Source organism: Megascapheus bottae, chromosome 16 (assembly GCF_031878675.1).
Source record: "Megascapheus bottae isolate mThoBot1 chromosome 16, mThoBot2.hap1, whole genome shotgun sequence".
Lineage (NCBI taxonomy): Eukaryota > Metazoa > Chordata > Mammalia > Rodentia > Geomyidae > Megascapheus > Megascapheus bottae.
The window spans coordinates 26,407,207-26,427,106 of NC_143524.1; the positions used below are offsets into that span (position 1 = coordinate 26,407,207).

At 35.0% G+C, this 19,900-nt stretch overlaps 1 protein-coding gene across 1 annotated transcript in view; it reads right to left on the minus strand.

Annotated features, from left to right (window-relative positions):
* Nucleotides 1–316: 316 nt before the first annotated feature.
* Nucleotides 317–19,900, minus strand: part of Bbox1 (gamma-butyrobetaine hydroxylase 1) — a 51,790-nt gene continuing 32,206 nt past the window's right edge. Inside the window, exons 5-8 of the mRNA XM_090347981.1 lie at nt 10,697–10,802; nt 5,168–5,364; nt 3,167–3,333; nt 317–755 (exon numbers count right to left, since the gene is read on the minus strand). Of these exons, the coding sequence (XP_090204107.1) occupies nt 595–755; nt 3,167–3,333; nt 5,168–5,364; nt 10,697–10,802 (631 nt within the window). The 3' untranslated portion in view covers nt 317–594. The remainder of the gene's footprint in view (nt 756–3,166; nt 3,334–5,167; nt 5,365–10,696; nt 10,803–19,900) is intronic.

Consider the following 19,900-nt stretch of genomic DNA (forward strand, 5'->3'; position numbering starts at 1 on the left):
TAAAGGTGATGTAGAGAGGGATTACAGTTCCATAAGTAAGGAAATGAGTACAATTCTTGTTGAACATTGTTACCCATCCCTATTTTTCCACTTTCCCTTCCCTCTTCCAGCTCCCCTCTTCATCCAAGTTGTAACGTTTATTTCCAACATAGATTCTTGTGAGTATCACTGTTGCATTGGTTCACTTTGTCCTTTGTCTCACCATTTGTGTGACTCCCCTTCCCATCACCAAATCAGATAAACTTGCATACTGAAAACTTTATTTGAAGAATTCTTTTATTTGACACAGAAAGTACACGTAGGGATTTTGGCAGGCTTTTTTTTTTTTTTTGCAGGGATTTTATTGGCAAAGGAAATCAGAGCACAGAGGCAACAGAATAGGAGAATTCTTTTATTTGGGAAAGAAGCATACTGTTTTAAACAGTTAACCAGCTTACCCTGAAGTATGACTTCAGGAAAAGAGCAGAGATAGCAGTTGCAAGTTTAATGATAAAGAAATTAATATTCAAAAGAGACAGGTCACCATAATAAAGAACTATGCCATAGCCCCTAAAATACAGTCATTAGTTTCCTGAAAATGAGAAGATGTGCAATTCAGTTCCCATTCTTGACTTTCTGCCTTAGGATGCGAAGCCTAGACATGACCACGTCCCAGTCGGCATAAGCTCCCTCGAGATGGCGGGATATCTCAGTTCCTGCCTCGTAGCTACGCCGCCCGTGAAGTAAGCGCCAGTTGTCAAAAGTAATCACATCACCTAGTGGACATCATTGTTTTCAATATGAGTAATTTCTGTTCACATATTTTACAAAGCTAGAACACGGCACATTCAGAATGTGCGACTTGGTTCACATCAAGAGACAGTGCACGTGGATTCCTATATATTCATTTTTTAGCACACATGAGCCCTTGGATTTGAAATACTATAGGCATGATGATATTTTAAACTACCTAGCCTGGTGGGCTTCTTGGTGGGACATTTTCATAATTCCTACATGAAATATCCCTGTGAAAATTTTCCATATTATGTTGCTGATGGTTATTTATTGTTTAATTAGAAATGTTTAACAGCTTTGCATAGTTATAAGGGTAGTAACAACTTGGGTGGCATTCTATAATGGTTGTATGTTTATTTGCTTTTGTATATTTACTACATTCCTATTACTTTTATTTACATTCCTAATACTTTTATTTTAAAGAAGCACTGAAAAAACTGTGAGAGACTGAGTTATCTCAAGTTGGAAAATTTGCCCAAAGCTATGCTATCAGTAAAAGGTAGAGATTGGATTCTGTCTTCTATTTTTGCATTTTTTCCCCTATGGTGTTTTAATGTTACATACTGACACTCTTAATATCAACCTGCTGTTTTTGTACACCAGTGAATATATGACAGATTTAGTATTACTTTACTATGCCAATTAATTCTGAAAGCAATTTCAGTTCAGTGCGGTGTGTGTCTGCAGTCCCAGGCTAAGGTGAAAGGATGGTTTAAGCCTAGGATTGTTTGAGACAAGCCTGGGAAACATTATAAGAAAAGTAAAGAAAGAATAAGAAATCTTTTTCTTAATTGCAAGTTAAAAAGAATTCGCCAGTGAACCAATCACTATCAGAGAGAAATTATGAATTTTTCTATGGGAAAGGAATTACTTAAATTAAAAAAAAATCTATTTTACAATGTGATAAATGTAATTATAACAATGTACTACATTCTGGACAATTGATAAGAAAGTATTTATAAGCTCAATTTAGCTATTCCATAATAAATCCACATGCCAAACAGGGTTGTATATATATATATATATACATAAATGCATTATATATACATAAGTGTATATATATGCATACATTTCTTTGATTGGTTCTGGGGCTTGAACTTAGGGCCTGGGCACTGTCCCTGAACTTCTTTTGCTCAAGGCTAGCACTCTACTGCCACAGTGCCATTTTTGTTTTTTTCTGTTTATATGGTACTGAGAAATCTAACCCTAGCCTTTCTGCATGCTGGGCAAGCATTCTACCCAAATCCACCTTCCTAGCCTGAAATATACACAATTTTGTCTATTATAAAAATAAATTCAGGATGGGTACAGTGGCTCACACCTCTAATCCTAGCTACTCAGGAGGCTGAGATCTGAGGATCGCAGTTCAAAGCCAGCCCGGGCACTAAAGAAGGTGAGACTCTTATTTCCAATTAACCACTAAAAAATGGGAAGTGGGGCTGTAGCTACAGGGATAGGTTGGTAGCCTTGAGTTGAATTGCTCAGGGACAGTGCCAGGCTCCATGACCCACAAAATAAATAAATATGTAAATAAATAAATAAGTAAATAAAAATAAATTCAAAAAATTATAAAGGCCCTAGTTTCATGGTACTTCAGTTATTAGAGATGATTTAGCAAGTAGCTAGAACATGCCAACTTCTACTTTATTTGAATATTACTATCTTTTTCAGGAATTATTTTTTATTTTACTTTTTCTCATTTTATTTTTTTATTATCGAGGTAATGTATAGAGCTGTTACAGTTACATTCACCAGATAATAAGTGCATTACCTCTCACACATTGATATCCCTCGTGTTTTTGTCCCCATTTCCCTCCCCCAGTCCTTCCCAATCATCTTGTTTCCCCCTTCCCTTTTCTATTTCAAATAAATAAATAAATGTATATAGAACAAACGAGTTAACAAAGTCAGTTACAGTAACTGACAACAAAGGAGAAGAGAAATAACATAGTACATTAAGAACAACAATCTTTGCAAGCAAATTTTATGGATAAATCTTATTCATGTATTTTAGTGAGAGAACCATGAAAAACTTTGCTCAGCTGAGTAAGGGAATCAAGTCCAACTCTCAGCTTGTTTTGATAAGGCCATCAAGTTACAGAAAATATCAGTTTTAACATCAGACAGGGAATTTCATGTGGTCTATATGTTGTATTTCAACAACTTGTTATTTAGGTTGGAGGATCTTAAATTTTGGAATGTTTATGAACTTCTTTGGAATCTTACCAAAAAAAGAATAATTTCAAGACTGGGGAGTCAACTGCACAAAAATGGGGGCCAAGAATCTGTTATTTAAGCAAGTCAGCAACTCGCTAGGATTCCAGCTGGGTAAGATTGAATAAAATCCCAAGTCCCATCCTTCCCTCTTGTGTGAGAAAACACCTTCACTCACCTGGATTCATCTTGAAGGTAAATTTATATTCTTTGCTGTTCATAAGGTCAACAAACTCCTTTAGAGCAGAATAAAAGGGCTGAACTTTTTCAACAGGCACATCAAATATTGTGTCTCTAGTTGCATTATTGAAGTTGATGCGAATCACTTGGCCTTTGTCATCTAAGCTGTTTTATTCAAGAGAAATAATTAGTATGCACTTCCCAAAATATTCATCTGTATTTGTAAGGGTTAAGGCTCTTTGGGAGATATATGTTATTCCCATAATTCAAGAATTTAAACACATGTAGAGCACACCATATGGTTACCTATGGTATAATACATTCCTTTGTTTTTAACCCTATCCTTCCATCAAATGTTTTTTTTTTAAACCTTCCTACATAATTGTTAGGAGGATTCAACTTAAGATGAATGTCATAGAAATTTTCAAGTTAAAAAGTTGTGAAAGGTTATCAATGTATGTGAATTAATGCACCTTCTATATGGCAAATATCATGTAACCCTTTATTAATTACAATAAAAAATATAAAAAAAGTTTTTACGGTAGTTAAATCCATTCTTTCCCCTTTAAAACTGGGTTTTATACATTAAAATCCTTTTTAGGATATAAGTTCATGATTTTTTTTGGCAGTGAGTAGCCTTGATTTTAGAATCAGAATACAAACAAGTGGGCTAAATTGAGAGAATGCTTTCCAGATCCTGTGTTCAATTTCCAGTAACACACACACACACACACACACACACACACACACACACACTTCATATAGATAGAAAAAAAAACAGTGAATTATTTTTTTATCTAACACTGTAATGAATTATTATTTGTTTTTATTTATGTAGAAGACAAAAGACAAATTTGTTTCCTTCCTCCCTTTTTTCCTCCCTCCCTTCGTTCTTCTTACCCTTCCTCCGTCCCTCCCCTTTTCTTTCTTTCTTCGTTTCTTCTTTCCTTCCTTCTTTACCTCCTTCCTTCTTTACCTCCTTCCCTGTTTCCCTCATTTTCTTTCTTTTCCTTCCTTCCTTCCTTCCTTCCTTCCTTCCTTCCTTCCTTCCTTCCTTCCTTCCTTCCTTCCTTCTTTTTTCTTTGGTGGTTCTAGAAATTGAACCCAGGGCCTATCACACTCTACCACTGAGCTTTATCTTAAGTCCCTAGTTGAATCTCAGCAAGCAGGAACTTGTATACATAAGAAAAAATGAAAAGTCTAATCCTAATTTTCATACTAGGGAAGAGCAGTTACAAGATGTAAATAACTACCTATACATATAGGTGCGCATAAAAGACAAATATTTAAAAAGAAAATGTCATTTTCCTACAGAGCTGAAAATATTTCTTACTAGTTACAATAGCATGTCTCATTGAGTAGTACAATGTCTTCTGGGACTTGAGTTTGTTGTGGGAATGCAAGTATTGTCTACTGAATCTTGTCTTATGAGGATCCAAAGAAAAATATATTTCATCTTGGATCTTAGAACTGATTTTGTTGTCCTTTTGTTTTAGTTTCTAGAAACTTAGAACTGAAATAACAGCTATCACTAGTAAACGGCTGAAATGTATGCAAATTATCAAAAAGATTTTTCTAAGTCTAGCACTGTGATAGGGTCCTTCATCTATTAACTCTGTATTGCCCCCCAAATTGTAAAAAGGAGTTATTAAAAATTACCCTGAAAGTCAAACTGTGGATCATCAAGGGCAAGATATTGAATAAGTGAACATACAGATGGTAAGAAAGGATTTGAATTCACTGATTGAACTTATAACCAACAAGGTTAAGAAAAACAAAGTATATATGGAGTTACTTTTTTCTCTAAATTTTAAGAACAGATTATTTGTACTTTTGTGAAATGTTTTGATTAGGGTAAATATATTTTTCAAGTTTTTCTCTAAAGACAGATTAAATAAATTTAAAAGAAAAGCTATGGATTCATCAAATGTTTCTGCTAGTTAAAATTTAGTGTAATAAATAGTTATATAGAAATGGAAAATATCTGAAGAGAACTCACTCTATGATTTTGTGTTTAGATTGTACAGAAAAATCACAGTAATCCACTCCAATGTCTGTAAAATCTACAAAGGTAGAAGACAGAATCTGGAATGCCCGAAGATTTTTTTCTTTGAGCTTTTGACACACATTAAAACCATCCACAATTTCGGAGTCACCTCCCGTGACTGTTTGTTTTATGCAGTGCAGAAGCTGAACCTGGAAAAAGAAACAGAAAAAATGAAGAAATTGATGAAAAAACACCAGTACCTAACTGTTTTTCTTTTGATACTGTGATATTGATTTCAAAACTATGAATGGACTTAAAAATTCATTCTGCATAGTTCAAACATGTCACAGTAGAAGACATAGAAGAGACGTTATCATGTTTACTACCAAACAAAAGTCACAGGTCAGAAGAGGTGCAAAGAATGAGTGAGCACTTGATGGGAAAGTAGCCAGGAAAGCAAACAGGGGAGATGATATTTAAACTGGACAAAGGATGATGGAATGTAGTTGGGACAAATGGACTAGAGTGAGATTACAAATAGGTAACAATGATGGTAGGTCTGAAAATATACTCAACTTTCTGGGTAACCAAAAGTTACTGTAGCTATAGTCTTAACAGCAGTAGACTATAGCAGTGAGTCATGCATAGGAGTAGATTAGGGTGGAAGCGTGATTGGTACTTCGTGGAGAGACTTAAATGTCAAATGAAGGATTCTTGAACTTTCTGTTCCACAGGGAGGAGAATCACTACGAAAATAACATAGGGCCAAGTTGAAGAATATTAGTTCAGTGATGTCACTGAACTGTATTTTAGTATTTAGTTTATTATTTAGTTCAGTGGTTTCACTGTATTGGAGGGGAAGCAGGACAGTCTTGCGCATTTAATGTGATAGATAGTCCAGGTGAATGGATGGGAAGGAGAAGACACAGGGAGAGGTTAGGAGGGATGAATCAACAGTGAGCAAATGCTAATTACCTTTACTTCAGTTCAGGAGAAAATGTTAAACATTATTTCACTTTGAAGAGCAAAACAGTGTAATCAAAACTTGTTTTGAGTGGGAGTTTTTCATGGGTATTGGTAAGCCAGCATGTGTGGATGATTTAAGAATATTGAACTGTAGAAACAATCTTATAGCATTCAGTTATACAAACTTCATTTTTACTGAGTGACATAAGCCAAAAGCCATTGTGTGATCGAGTTCTTATAGGATAAAAGCAGCGACTATCGTTAAATACCCAGATTCAGTATTTATGGAACAAATACTCATTTGTGTTGGTTTGCTCCCTCGGTGGGCTACCACAGTGCTGGGCATCAGAACTGATGGCTACCACAGTAATCACAAGCTTTCCATGGCTATGGTACACTTAATATGTAGTTGATACACCTGACATATAGTTAGTGTCACTAAGTAATTTGATTTTAAATTTAATTTAATTGTAAATTTCAACTAAAATTTAAAGTCTTTTGTTGCACGTGGCTATCCTACTGGAAAAGGCTGGTCTACAATATAAATCCTGCTTCCTCCCACAAAACCATGCAAGTTTTCCCCAACTTGTCATAGTGACTGTGTTTTATATATGATTTGAATTTTTGGAAACTTTAACTGTGGGAAAAGTATCTCAGTTTACTGTGTTGAGTTGACAGTGTACAGAAATTAGTAGCCATATTGGCCTAGAAACGTTAAAGTTAATATTTTTCCATATGTACGGGGGTAAATGCATTGTATTAAATATGAAGGATCATATCTACATTGGTTTCATGACAGAAACTAATGAAGTATTTTCTTAGAACAAAACAAAAGGTAAACCAGGAGCCAGTGGCGCAGACCTGTCATCCTAGATTCTCAGAAGGATAAAATCTGAGGAAGGTGCTTCAAAGGTAGCTAGGGCAGAAAAATCCCTGTGACACTTTTATCTCCAATTAACCACTCAAAAACCAGAAGTAGTGTTGTCCCTGAGCAATTTTGCTTACATAGGATTTTCTCCCATCATTGGCACAATTCTAAGTGTTCACTCTCTTAAGGAACATTGGCTCTAAACCCTTTGAAAATGTAGGCATGGGAACAAGAAGGGGAAAAAAAAACCAAAACACAACAAAAATCATACCCTACAACCACTGGATTCATACAAAGATGGCTAAATGAAGGCAAGCAAGACTCAACTGAACAATATTTCATCACATCTGTTATGTTTCAATGGTGAGAGCTCCATAGAAGAAGCCCAAGTAGTCAGACACTGCACATTTGGATATGTTCAATAATACTGACACTAATGTTTAATCATTTGCTCACTCATCCAAGAAGGAGAGATTAATTACTACTGTACTTTGATTGTGCTCAATCCAATTATCATGTTATAAAATTAATAACATTCTTACTGAAGATGTATGTCCGTCAACTGAGCTAATGTTGTATAGGTGATACAGAGCTGGTCTACAATATATATCCTGCTTCCTCCAAAATTAAACCATGTACGTTTTCTCAATCTTTATTTTAAACGTTTAGTTTATTTTCAAATTATAATTGTGTCACATGCCTTGCTCCTCATAAAAGTCCGTAGAATTTGATCATTTATTTTAATTGTTGGTCCTATGACTTGAACTCGGGGTCTGGGCTCTCTGTCCCTAAGCTCGTTTGCTCAAGGCTAGTGCTCTGCCACTTTGAGTCACAGCTGTACTTCCTAGAATGATATTTTTTATCTTCTCTTGCTAGTGGAGACACTGAGGTACAGAGGTATCAAAATTAACTTAGTAATTTAGATGATATTGGAAAAGATAATACTCAAACTGGGGCCAATTTGCCTAAAATCACACACAATAAAGTCTTTCTGTCCTAGGGATAAATCCCTGTGCAAAGCATAGTATTGCAGTGTTTTGTAGTGTGTAAATACATTGGCATAAATTAGTAAGGGCTTGATCCTTAATCCACTGCTATTTGCTTTCTTTATTAAAGAAAAATATTTTGTTGTCAGTGTGATGTTTAGTTACATTCACAAGGTAGTGAGCACATTACTTCCTGAACATTGTTACCCCTTCCCAGTTTTTTTTCTCCCACTTTTCCTCCCCCACCAAGTTGTAAAGTTCATTGCCAACATATTGTTTTGAGAATATCGCTATTGCATTTGTTCACCCTTTGTCCATTGTCTAAATCCTCTGATGCTATTTTCTAAGTCAGTTTAGAAAACGATCTCTCCAGGGTACTGGGGATAAATCAACAGAATAGAAAGGGGGAAATAAAAGTAGAGAAGTTAACTGCCAGCCCATCAAAATCCCAAAGGCAAAACAATTGTATCATGTTTTCAAAAGAAAAATGCTTTATATTTGTGAGCATAGAACTCACAAAATATTTTAAATGATAGTTTAAAGAGGGTCAGCTGATACATTTTACATATGGCACGGACAAGTAGCATCTTCTTTTGTGAAGTTACACTTTTAATACAGTTTTATGAGAACAAAGGCAGGATGGAGCTGGATGACACTTTTATCACTAGTTTAAAAGGTAAATATTCACTAGTTGAGTATGTGTAATTCTGTTACTAACTCTGAAGAGTTTGTAAAGTATGACAATGTTTATGAACAATCTTTAGAACATGTTAATTGTGGAAAATAAGCCATCCCAATTCAGGACCATTATGATTTGTGGAAAAAATAGTCAGCAGCTTAGAATGAAGTATAAGGTTCCCATCAGCCAGGTCTCACCCTATAAGCATTTTCAACCATGTCTTTCTTAAGAGACATGATCAATCCTGTCTACCTTTAAGAAATATTTTAAAAATCATGTAAAGTAATACAGGCAAAAATACTCTGAAAAAGCATGAAATGCTATGAAAATGTCAAGCATTATATTACATGTCAGGAATATTTATGAAGTCATTTTGTCACCCTTTTCTCTGCTTTCAATTTTAACTTTACAACCAAATGTAAACTCATGCAAAGAAGGTAATTTAAAAATTCAAGTAAGACACTTAGTTTTCTGGTCTCCTTCTTTGTTTTATTCTATCCAATCTTTGCATGTATTTTTTTTTGGGGGGGGCATAGGAACTGACTTGCTCTTAGTAGTAGGGTTTTAGAAAATACTGAACCAAGGGTTGGGAGTTTGGCCTAGTGGTAGAGTGCTTGTCTAGAAAACTCTGAACCACATTTAGTATAAACCACATTACATGCATTCTCCCTCAGTTCCTATCCAAAAAGGTGACCATGGAGGGTCATTTTTCTGTCATTGATTAGTTCAGAGAAATCATGTGGCATTTTACAATCAACAGAATAATTTAAAACATGTGAAGTCAAATACTAGACTTACTTAGCTAATACTGCCAAGAAAAAGCATTAGCCATGCAGTACAGAGAAAACATGTTCAGTCAAAATGATGGGGGGGGGGGGGGGGGGAAGATTCATTTTTATTTTGGACTCTTTCTCCTTCTTTAACATGAAAATGGCCCAGATTTTCATTACCTTCGAAGATGCAAATGTGTATGTGGTTGTTACATTTAGTTAAATTTAGTTTTAAAAATAAAGCCAAATATACTCTAAAAGCTGGTCTTCTAATCATTGATTGTTGATTTTTTTCTTTTTGATTTGGTTAAGGAATTTTTTTTTGTAAAATTGTATTTCATCTAGAAAAAGGAGAAATTTTTAGAAGTGGAGAAGAAGAATGTCCCATCGAAAATTGTACTGAATATATTTATGTATATATAAGTATATATGTAAAATATGGATCTACACACATATGTGTATGTGTATATATCTATATCTATCTATATATATATATGTATTTTTTTTGCCAGTCCTGGGGCTTGAACTCAGGTTCTGGTCATTGCCCCTGAGCCTTCTTTTGGGGCTCAAGTCTAGTGCTGTACTACTTGAGACACAGCATCACTGACGGCTTTTTCTAGTTTATTGGAGATGAGTCTCACAGACTTTTCTGCCCAGGCTGACTTTGAACCAGTGGTCCTCAGCTTTCAGCCTCGTGATTACAGGCTTGAGTTACCAAAGCTGGGTTCTGAGGATTTTTTTCTCCGCATAGAGCAACTTATCCAAGGATGAGACATGTTTTCCGGAGATAATATGGCCATTCTTGAAGAGCTTACTGTGAGGTGTCTACTTCCTCAGTTCTTGAATTTAGGGTTTTATTTTATTTAATGGAGCAAAACTTAATAAAAATGATGGCCAGGTGACTTTTTGGTAAAACTTCACATTATGTCCCCAGACTTAATTTTCTAATCCTCTTGGAGTAAAATTTTTACAGAAAGACTCCAAGAGGTAGCTCTTTTTTAAAATCTGCCATGATGCAGGCAAAAGATTCCAAGACTTATTTTCATAAAGAAACTAGTTTTCAAAGATGTATGAAAATGTCTTATCAGGATTGCAAAGATATTCAGAATTTACATATTGGGACTTTTTTGAGGGGGGGAGCGATTGTGTTAGAAGAAAGAAGCTTGACCTATGACAAATCAGTTAGCAAAATGTTTCATCTTTTGGGCTCCAAATAAGGAGAAAATTGGTGTTTGGCCTGCCTGGTGGAAAGAATGCTGAAGCTCACCTTACCCCAGGTGGGTGATGGAGGGCTGGATAGTCAGTGTGAAAGCTAAGCTTTCCAGTTGTGTAAGCCACATTGTTTGCGTCAATCTTGTCTTGAACTTGCCAAGTATGTCTGTAAAATATAAGAAGCACATGCATAAACAAGTTGTCACAAAGTGAGAGGCAATGGGCTAGAAGGAATTTAAGATGTGGCAGAAGATGGAAAATTCTAATGTTATGACATAATTAATGTAATAATGGAAAGCCAGGAAGACACCAACTTTTTATTTTGTCCAAAGAGACTATTTCAGAAATAACATCATTTCATTTTAGCTCTTGATACAAGAAATAGCACATTCACATATGGATCAATCCTATAGTTATTAAAGAAGTATATGTGGCATAATAGGTTATCTTTTTTATTAGAGCTTAATGCATTCATTTGTTGAAGCAAAATTCACATACCATACAATGAACTATTTTATTTTTTATTTTAATTTAATTTTAGAAAAGATGGGGAGGGGAGGGTCTAGTTTTGTTCTTTTTGCAGAATATGCGATTAGCCCATCTTCTTTTGTTGAAGAGACTGTTCTTTTTTTTTTACTCATCTTTTTTTTTCAGTCCTTGGGCTTTCTCAAGGCTAGAGCTCTACCACTTGAGCCCCAGCACCATTTCCAGCTTTTTCTATGTATGTGGTACCAAGGACTTGAACCCAGGTCTCCATGCATGCTAGGCAAGCACTCTATCACTAGGCCAAACTCCTGGCCAAGACTGTTCGTTTTATATTAAATAGTCTTGGCATTTTTGTTGGCTATGGTGTGTGGGTTTATATCTAGATGGTCAACAATTCTATTGTTCTGCAATGTCCATCCTTAGGCAGGTTGCACAGTATTCTGATTACCATAGATAAGTTCTGATGTTTGCACCCATTCACTATTTTATATGAATTTGAGGAAGAGTTTTTCTATTTATAAATAAAAATGTTATTATAATGTAGCATTGAATCTATAAACTGCATTGGGTAGTGTTGACATTAAATCAAGCACATAGGTGCACTTTTACTTATTTATTTATTACTTTTAATGCCAGCAAGATTTTGTAGTTCTCATTGTGTAATTTTTAATGTCAGTTAAATTTATTCCCAGATCTTTTGTTCTTCTGCATGCTGCTGCAAACAAAATTTATTGTCTTAGCTTCCTTTTCAGATTGTTCATTGCTGGCCTGTGTAAACAACTGATTTTTGTTTATGTCCTTGTCTTTTACAACTTCGTGCTGGATTCATGTAATCATTCTAATAGCTTTTTTGTGTTGATTTTATTGAGTTGTTTTTACACATCAAATCAGGCTATTTGGACGTAGTGATTGATTTATTTATTTTTCTTATTTGGATGTCTTCATTCCCATTGCTTATGAATTTCTCTGGCTAACACTTTGAAGTTAAAATGTTGAATACTGGTGGCAAAAACTAACATTCCTTGTCTTCCTACTCTTAAGGAATGTTTTAATTTCACCTTTAGAATTATGGCTCACATCAAGAAATAAAGCTTTAAGCTCTTGCATAGGCCCCTTTCCATAAGAACTCTCTTCTCGCCAAAGTAATGGTAACTATGATATGTTGGTAGCTTCTTTTATTTATTTTTTTGTCGGTCCTGGGACTTGGACTCTGGGCCTGGACTTTGTCCCTGAGCTCTTCAGCTCAAGGATACTGCCCTACCCCTTGACTCAGCTCCATTTCCTGATTTCTAGTGGTTAATTGGAAATAACAGTCTCACGGACTTTAGTGTCCAGGCTGGCTTTGAACCATGATCTTCAGATCTCAGCCTCCTGACTAGGTAGGATTACAGGCATGAGCCACCACTACCAGCAGTTGGCAACTTCTGTAATGATCACCATTTTATCATCCAAATGGGCATCCTTCAATACTAGATGTTTAATCTTGCATAGGAAAATATTAAGCATATCATTTTTGTGGTAGTGATGTTTGAACTTAGAGCCTCATTCTTTCTAGGATTTTTTTTTTTTTGCTAGTCCTGGGCTTGAGCTCAGGGCCTGAGCACTGTCCTTGGACTTTCTCAAGGCTAGAGCTCTACCACTTGAGCCTCAGCACCACTTCCAGCTTTTTCTATGTGGTACTGAGGAATTGAACCCGGGTCTTTGTGCATGCTAGGCAAGCACTCTACCACTAGGCCAAACTCCGAGTCCCAGTTTTTTTTTATCACTTCAGTTATACCCTGAGTTTTTCTTTTAATTTAGGTATTTTTCAAGTAGGATCTTGTGGTATAGTTTTTCTTCCATGGCCTCAAACTGAAATCTCCCCTTAGATCTACCTATGTCTTTTTCCCAAGTAACTGTAATAATAGCCATGAGCCAGGCTTTCAATAGTTTTTCAATAAAAGAATACCTAACACTAATTCTATTTCAAGATTTGGATAGAGTTAGAACAAGAAAGTAAGACAAATGAAAGAGAAATGATCAAATCTAGTGGAAATCAATGTTAACATGTTTCAAAAGGAGGAGGAAAAGGAATGGGAACCAGCAATTCCTTGGTGGAAGCTAGATCCTAAAAGGCTTTGACTAGGATAAGGACATGAGATTTTACTCTATGTGTAGTGAGAATCCACTGGAGCATTTTGATTTTGTGAATTATGAACTTGTAGTGTGTGTGTGTGTGTGTGTGTGTGTGTGTGTGTGTGTGTGTGTGTGTGTGTGTGTGTGTGTATGCTGGTCCTAGGGCTTGAACTCAAGGCCTGGGAGCTGTTGCTGTGCTTTTTATACTGAAAGAGCACTCTACCACTTGAGCCACAGTTGTACTTCTGGCTTTTTGGTGCCTAATTGGAGATAAGACTCTGATGTCTCTTTCTTTCTGGAGTTGGCTCTGAACCACGATTTTCAGATCTCAGCCTCCTGAGTAACTAGGATTACATGCATGAGCCATTAACACTCTGCTGTAGTTGTAGCTTTCAAGAATTGCTTTAGTTTACATTTTAAAATTCAAGTATATTATCATACAAAGTAATTGCCTCATTGTAATATCATTAATAGAATATATAACTACATTGATCATGGCTACCTCTATCTTTCTCTTTTTGTCTTCTTTTTGCCTGATCCTCCTTCACATTCATAATATCACATTTTTATTTTGACATCCTTTTCATTTCCTCTATTCCACATGAGAGAAAAAACATGTAATATTCATCTTTCTAACACTGGTTTATTTTAACATGAAGATCTCCAGCTTCATTCATTTTCCTGAAAATGATATGATTTCATTCTTTCTTATTGGCTGAATAAAATTCCATTTCCTATACATACTATGTTTCCTTTGTCCATTCATCTGTTAGTGGACACCTAAGCTGATTCCATATGTTGACTATGGTGAATAGTGCTGCAATATACCTGGGTGTGTAGGGATCTGTATGGTAAGTTGACTTTAATTTTTTTCCATGTATATACCTAGAAAGGCTTGAATGGATCACACGACAGTCCTATTTTTATGCATTGGTATCATTAAAATTGTAATTTTGTATTTACTATGGGCTATATATTCTATAGATATAATGTTTTATCACATAGATTAATATGTATCTATGGCATACAAACCCTCAGCCTAACTTTAACCTAAGTGCCCTGATTGTATACAGAGATTCCCTTCATGAATACTTGTGTGTTAAACATGACATTTGAAATATGATGTAAAAATCAATCTTAATAAATTCTTTAATTAAAAAAAAGAATTGCTTTAGTTTCTCAAGAGTAGGTATGAGGTACTGGGAAATAGTGGGAAGAAAGCACGGTTGGTAAGCCTGGACTGACAGCCATTACAGATAATAGTCTGCTGTGAAGGTTAATGGAAGAGCTAATAGGGTTTGCTGACAAATTGGATATAGAAGTGAAATCCAGAATGGTGCAGAAGTCACCAGTTGGAGAAGCAGGGCAGAATACTGAGAGTCACTAGATCAAAATTCACTATTTAATTGAGGAATCGATTCCCATTCTAAACTTTTTGAAGACATACACAAAGCAGAAATGAAGAAAAATTGTATGGACGTTGTGATGTAACTCATTCAAATATTTGCTTTTTATGCTTTAAAAAGCCTTCATTCACAGATAGCTAAATGAGCTCAGAAGGAAATGCCTGGTCTGAATGATTTAGTCTTCCTCTGAATGTCATCTGTGCTTCCTATTCTACTGCACCTGACCAACCACTCCAGCATGTGACGCTCACCTTGACATCTCTCTTCCAGAAGGCTTCAATGCCTTAAAGAGAAAGAGAATTTAGAGCCACTGACTTAGAAGTCAAGGATCCAATTCTAGTTTATATCTTTGTTTACTATTTTCATGAGTAAATTAATGACTGTAATTATGTTGTTCTCTGTATATTATGTTTGGCTTGTATGCTTTCCTACATTTTCTCTGGTTCCTTGTTTTTTTTTTAATTTTTTCATATTGAGTTTATTTGTCTTCACATACTAGTCAAAGTCCAGTTCAATTTCCAACTCTTTTATAATCCAGATGTAACTGACTAGCTATATAAAGGTGGATGATTTATTCCTTTTGAGTCTCAATTTATATACTTGCAAAATGGAAAATAAGTATAATTTAGAATTATTAGAGCAAAAAATCAATGTCTATACATACGCATAAGAAAATGTTCTTTAGGCCTTTTTGGTACCGGTCCTGGGGGCCTTGAACTCAAGGGGACTGTCCCTGAGCTTTTGTCCTCAAGGCTAGTGCTCTACTAACTTTGGGACACAGTGCCATTTCTGGGTTTTGGTGCCTAATTGGAGATAAGAATCTCATGGACTTCTTTTTCCCAGGCTGGCTTTGAACTTCAATCTTCAAATATCTACCTCCTGGGTAGCTAAGACTACAGATGTGAGTCCTTGGTGCCCAGCTGACTTTTTTTCTTTCTTAGCTCCTTGCTATCTAATTCCTCTACTCACAACTCCCAAGCACATTTTTATTCGTCTCATTCATTGGAACTGAATTTGTGTGCTACAATTTCTGAAAAGCTAAATTTCTAAAGATCTCATTTACATATATAAATATCTAATCCTGCTTCCTCTTCTAGACTGAAACCTCTTTCAATTCAGAACAGTCTTGCTCTGTTCCTATGATCCAATCCTATGCTAAGGCTAAACTTATAAACATTGCATGAAAAGCCCTAGAAAGGTGTTTTTTTTTTTGAGCTTCTGATTTCATAGGACCCAGAATAGAGTGGCCTATGGTTTTCCAGGAAGGTGTGAAGATATAAAATACCTAAGTGAACACATCCTTGTAGTAATATAACCTACAGCCTCCTGCTAGATTTAGAAAGGTTTCCTGGTGAGTAAAAGTAGGCAGGGTTTTTCTTTTTAAACTGTTATCTGAGACTGGGAATAAAATGAGCTATTTTGTTCTGCTTTTCATATTTAGAATTAGAATGAAAAGAGTATTTATTTCACTGAAGGTCAGACAGCCATCCATATGTGGCTATGAACTGAAAAGAGACTGAATGAAAAGGAAATAGAAGTAAATATAGCACATTGAGACCCATTTCAAGTAAGCATCAGGCAGTCCATTACACAGAAATGATTGTGGCCAAGAAGTTCATGTTCCCAATGAAATTCATGTAACTCCATAGCCCAGAAAAAATACAGAATCAGACTCTGATCAACCTTGGCATTTCAAGAATAGTCAACATAAGAGAGAGTTCTCTGAAGAGGAAATAAAAATGGCTTATAGACCCATGAAGAAATGCTCAACATCTCTGGCCATAAAAGAAATGCAAATGAAAACAGCATTGAGATTCTACCTCACTCTAGTTAGAATGGCCATGATCAAGAAATCTAATAACAACAGATGCTGGTAGCAGGGATGTGGACAGAAGGGAATGCTGCTACATTGTTGGTGGGAATGCAAACTCGTTCGGCCACTACGGAAAGCAGTATAATGATTCCTCAAAAGACTAAACATAGAGTTCCTCTATGACCCAGCAATTCTACTCCTTGATATTTTCCCAAATGTTCAGAAACAAAGGCAGACTAAAGGTACTGGCACAACAATGTTCATTGCAGCATTATTTATCATTGCTAAGTTATGGAACCAACCCAGATGCCCCTCAGTAGATGAATGGATCAAAAAGATGTGGTATTTATACACAATGGAATTCTATACCTGCGATCAGAAAGAATGACATTGCCCCATTCATAAGGAAATGGAAAGACTTGGAAAAAAATCATATTAAGTGAAGTAAGACAGACCCAAAGGAACATAGGTTCACCAATGGTTTCCCTCATTTGTAATAATTAGTACACATCTAGGATTCTCCTAGCAGAGGATTACAATAAGCTCAAAATCTGTGCACATAAGGTCATATAGGATGAGACTAAACCAAATGAACTCTAGGATATGGAAACAAGAAGTTTATCTTTCTGTTTGTTTTTCTTAATGTACTGTGTTTTTTCTTTCCTCCTTTTTCCCCTTATGGTTAATCTCATGTGGTTACTGTACCTTATTTTGTTACCTGGCATATTGTATATACATTTGTTTGTTTATTTGAAATAGGGAAGAGAAGAGGGGGGAAACAAGATGATTGGGAGGGGGTGGAGGGATCGAAACAGGGACAAAAACATGAGAAGGGATATCAATGTGTGATAAGTAATGCACCCACTACCTGACAAATGTAACTGTAACCTCTCTATAGATAAACCCAACAATAAAATTAAAAAATAAAAATAAGAAAGAATAATTGACATTAGGACTAGATATAAGGAGGTTATAAAAATAATTCAATTAAAGTACAGTATATATAATAATTCTTACAGCTAAGAAGAAAAGAGTAGATGCTATCAGTAGGAAATGACTTAGAATTTTTTAAAAGCAATGATGGAAAATCAGGTGCCAGTGGCTTGTGCCAGTTATCTTACCTACTCAGGAGGCTGAGATTTGAGGACTAAGGTTCAAAGTCAGCCCACACAGAAAGGCCCCCATGAGATTTTTAACTGCAATTAACCACTCAGCAATCAGTAGTAGAGCTGTGGCTCAAAGTGTTAGAACACTAGCCTTGAGCAAAGGAGCATAAGAGCTGAGGGAAAGTGCCCAGGCTTTACTTTCCTCTATCCTACACTCCTTGGTTTCTCATATGATCAGAGTAAATCAAACAAGTTTTGCTGAGATTCAAGTTGCACATATTAGTCAGAGAACAAATCTTTTGTTTTCTAGATGTTGAGTAGCTTTTATAAATATGAGGCCTGTGGCTTGGTATCACCAGCAATAACAGGCAGGGGATATTATTTTTCTACTGCTTCTGTCTTCAATATGGTGTAGGATGCATAACATAAACGTCTATGCATATAGAGTATAATGCATCACAAGAAGGGAACTCAGCAATTCCAATCATGAAAAACTGACTTTATGATTATAGTACCAGTTTAGAAAAACCTTAAAAATGTCATCATTTCCTCATAAAAGTCAATTGTGCTAAGAAGACTGCTGTTGATTCCTTATGACTCTAAATATTTACTTGTCCACTCCAAATCTAATCCACCATGGAAACATGGTAGAAATAAATCTAAGAATACTTCTTTGGCTTATGTAGAAACCGTTTGTGAGGTCTTAAAGAAATGAGGATGTGTATAAATGTACCTCTCATTAGAGATCAATTCTGATGTTGTTCGAAGCAAGACAATAATCCAAGAAGATGAAATGGAAGTATGGGACCAGATTTTCCTAATACCGAAGATCTAAGTTCAATGCATCTTAATATAATTGTATAAACTTGCTTGCATGAATGCAGTTAATTTGTAAATGCAAATATTTTGCTTTCACAAAGTTATACTTTTAAACAAATGTAAGTATTCCCATTCAGCTATACATGCCAGATTCAACATTCCATTCAAATATTCCCTTGTATTTATTTATTGAAGAGTTTGGTTAAAATCTAATATACTTCAAAATAATAATTTTGAGAATATTTTGTGGGATTGTTTTAAATGTTAATCAACCATATTTACCAAGAATGTAAGACTAGTATCAGATATTAGAGATATTGATAGAGTTTAGTGACAAAAATGAATCCCTCATTACTTATGGAATTTTAGAATATCGTTTTTGTATCCATTATATTGTCAATCTTTGTATCTATCTTCAATTTGTAAAATCTAACTTTTAGTAATAGATTCTACAGTCTTTTGGTTAGTGTTCACACTTAGAAATCCATATTAATTAATTGATAATTATTTCTGTTGTGTGATACTTCTTATATGAAAAGTTATTCTATGTGTATAAATCTTGATTTACTACCCGCAGCACAGAAAACTACCAATCAGTCTATTACAAGTCTTATCAGATTACACAAGAGTAACTTATTTTGAGCTTTATTACTCATGACATTGGGTTCTAAAAAATGCTCAGATACTAGCTTTATTTTTAAAATTCCAAACTAGAAAAAAATTTCCTAGCTGGGACCACCAATACTTTTAGCAAACAGTTGGAAGAAATTTTTGCTTACCATTAGAATTGTGATCTTTCCACATTGAAATTGCTAGGTGCAGTCAGTCATAAGAGCTTTGAATATATGTGTTTCCATTATCACTGTTTCGACATATACAGTGACATAGCAACAGGACTATTACTATGTAGACATAAAATGATTTTAAGGCAAAAACAGCATAAGTAGCAAAATACCTGCCTTAGCGATATCCCCCACAAGATGAAACATACCATATTTCATTTTTCTTAATTTCTATTTTCTATTTATAAGTACTTTTAATGAATAAAAGTCATCTAGAAATGGCACAAAATATGAGGAATTACTTACACTAATTAGAAGCTAAGAAATTTGAAAATAAAAACTGAAAGAGACAATTAAAAAATGTTAATATATGTAAAGAAGATTTATGAGAAAGATTCAAGAGGACAGGAAAGGAGGATTTGATATATGCATAATAAAAGACCTAAAGGAAGGAATCCTAAACAAAAGAACAGATTAAGTACTTAGGAAAAAATCCTACAAGATTCATTGTACAACAACATGAAGATATTAAAAAATACAATTTTAAAAATAAAAAAGTTAAAAATAATAAAACACCTACAATTTTTTAAGCTGATAGCATCTTTATGTCTTTTTTCCATATATTTTTATTGTAATTAATAGAAGGGTTACATGATATTTGCCAGATAGATGGTGCATTAATTCCCATACATTGATACCCTTTCACATGTCTTGGTCCCCATTTCCCTCCCCCCACC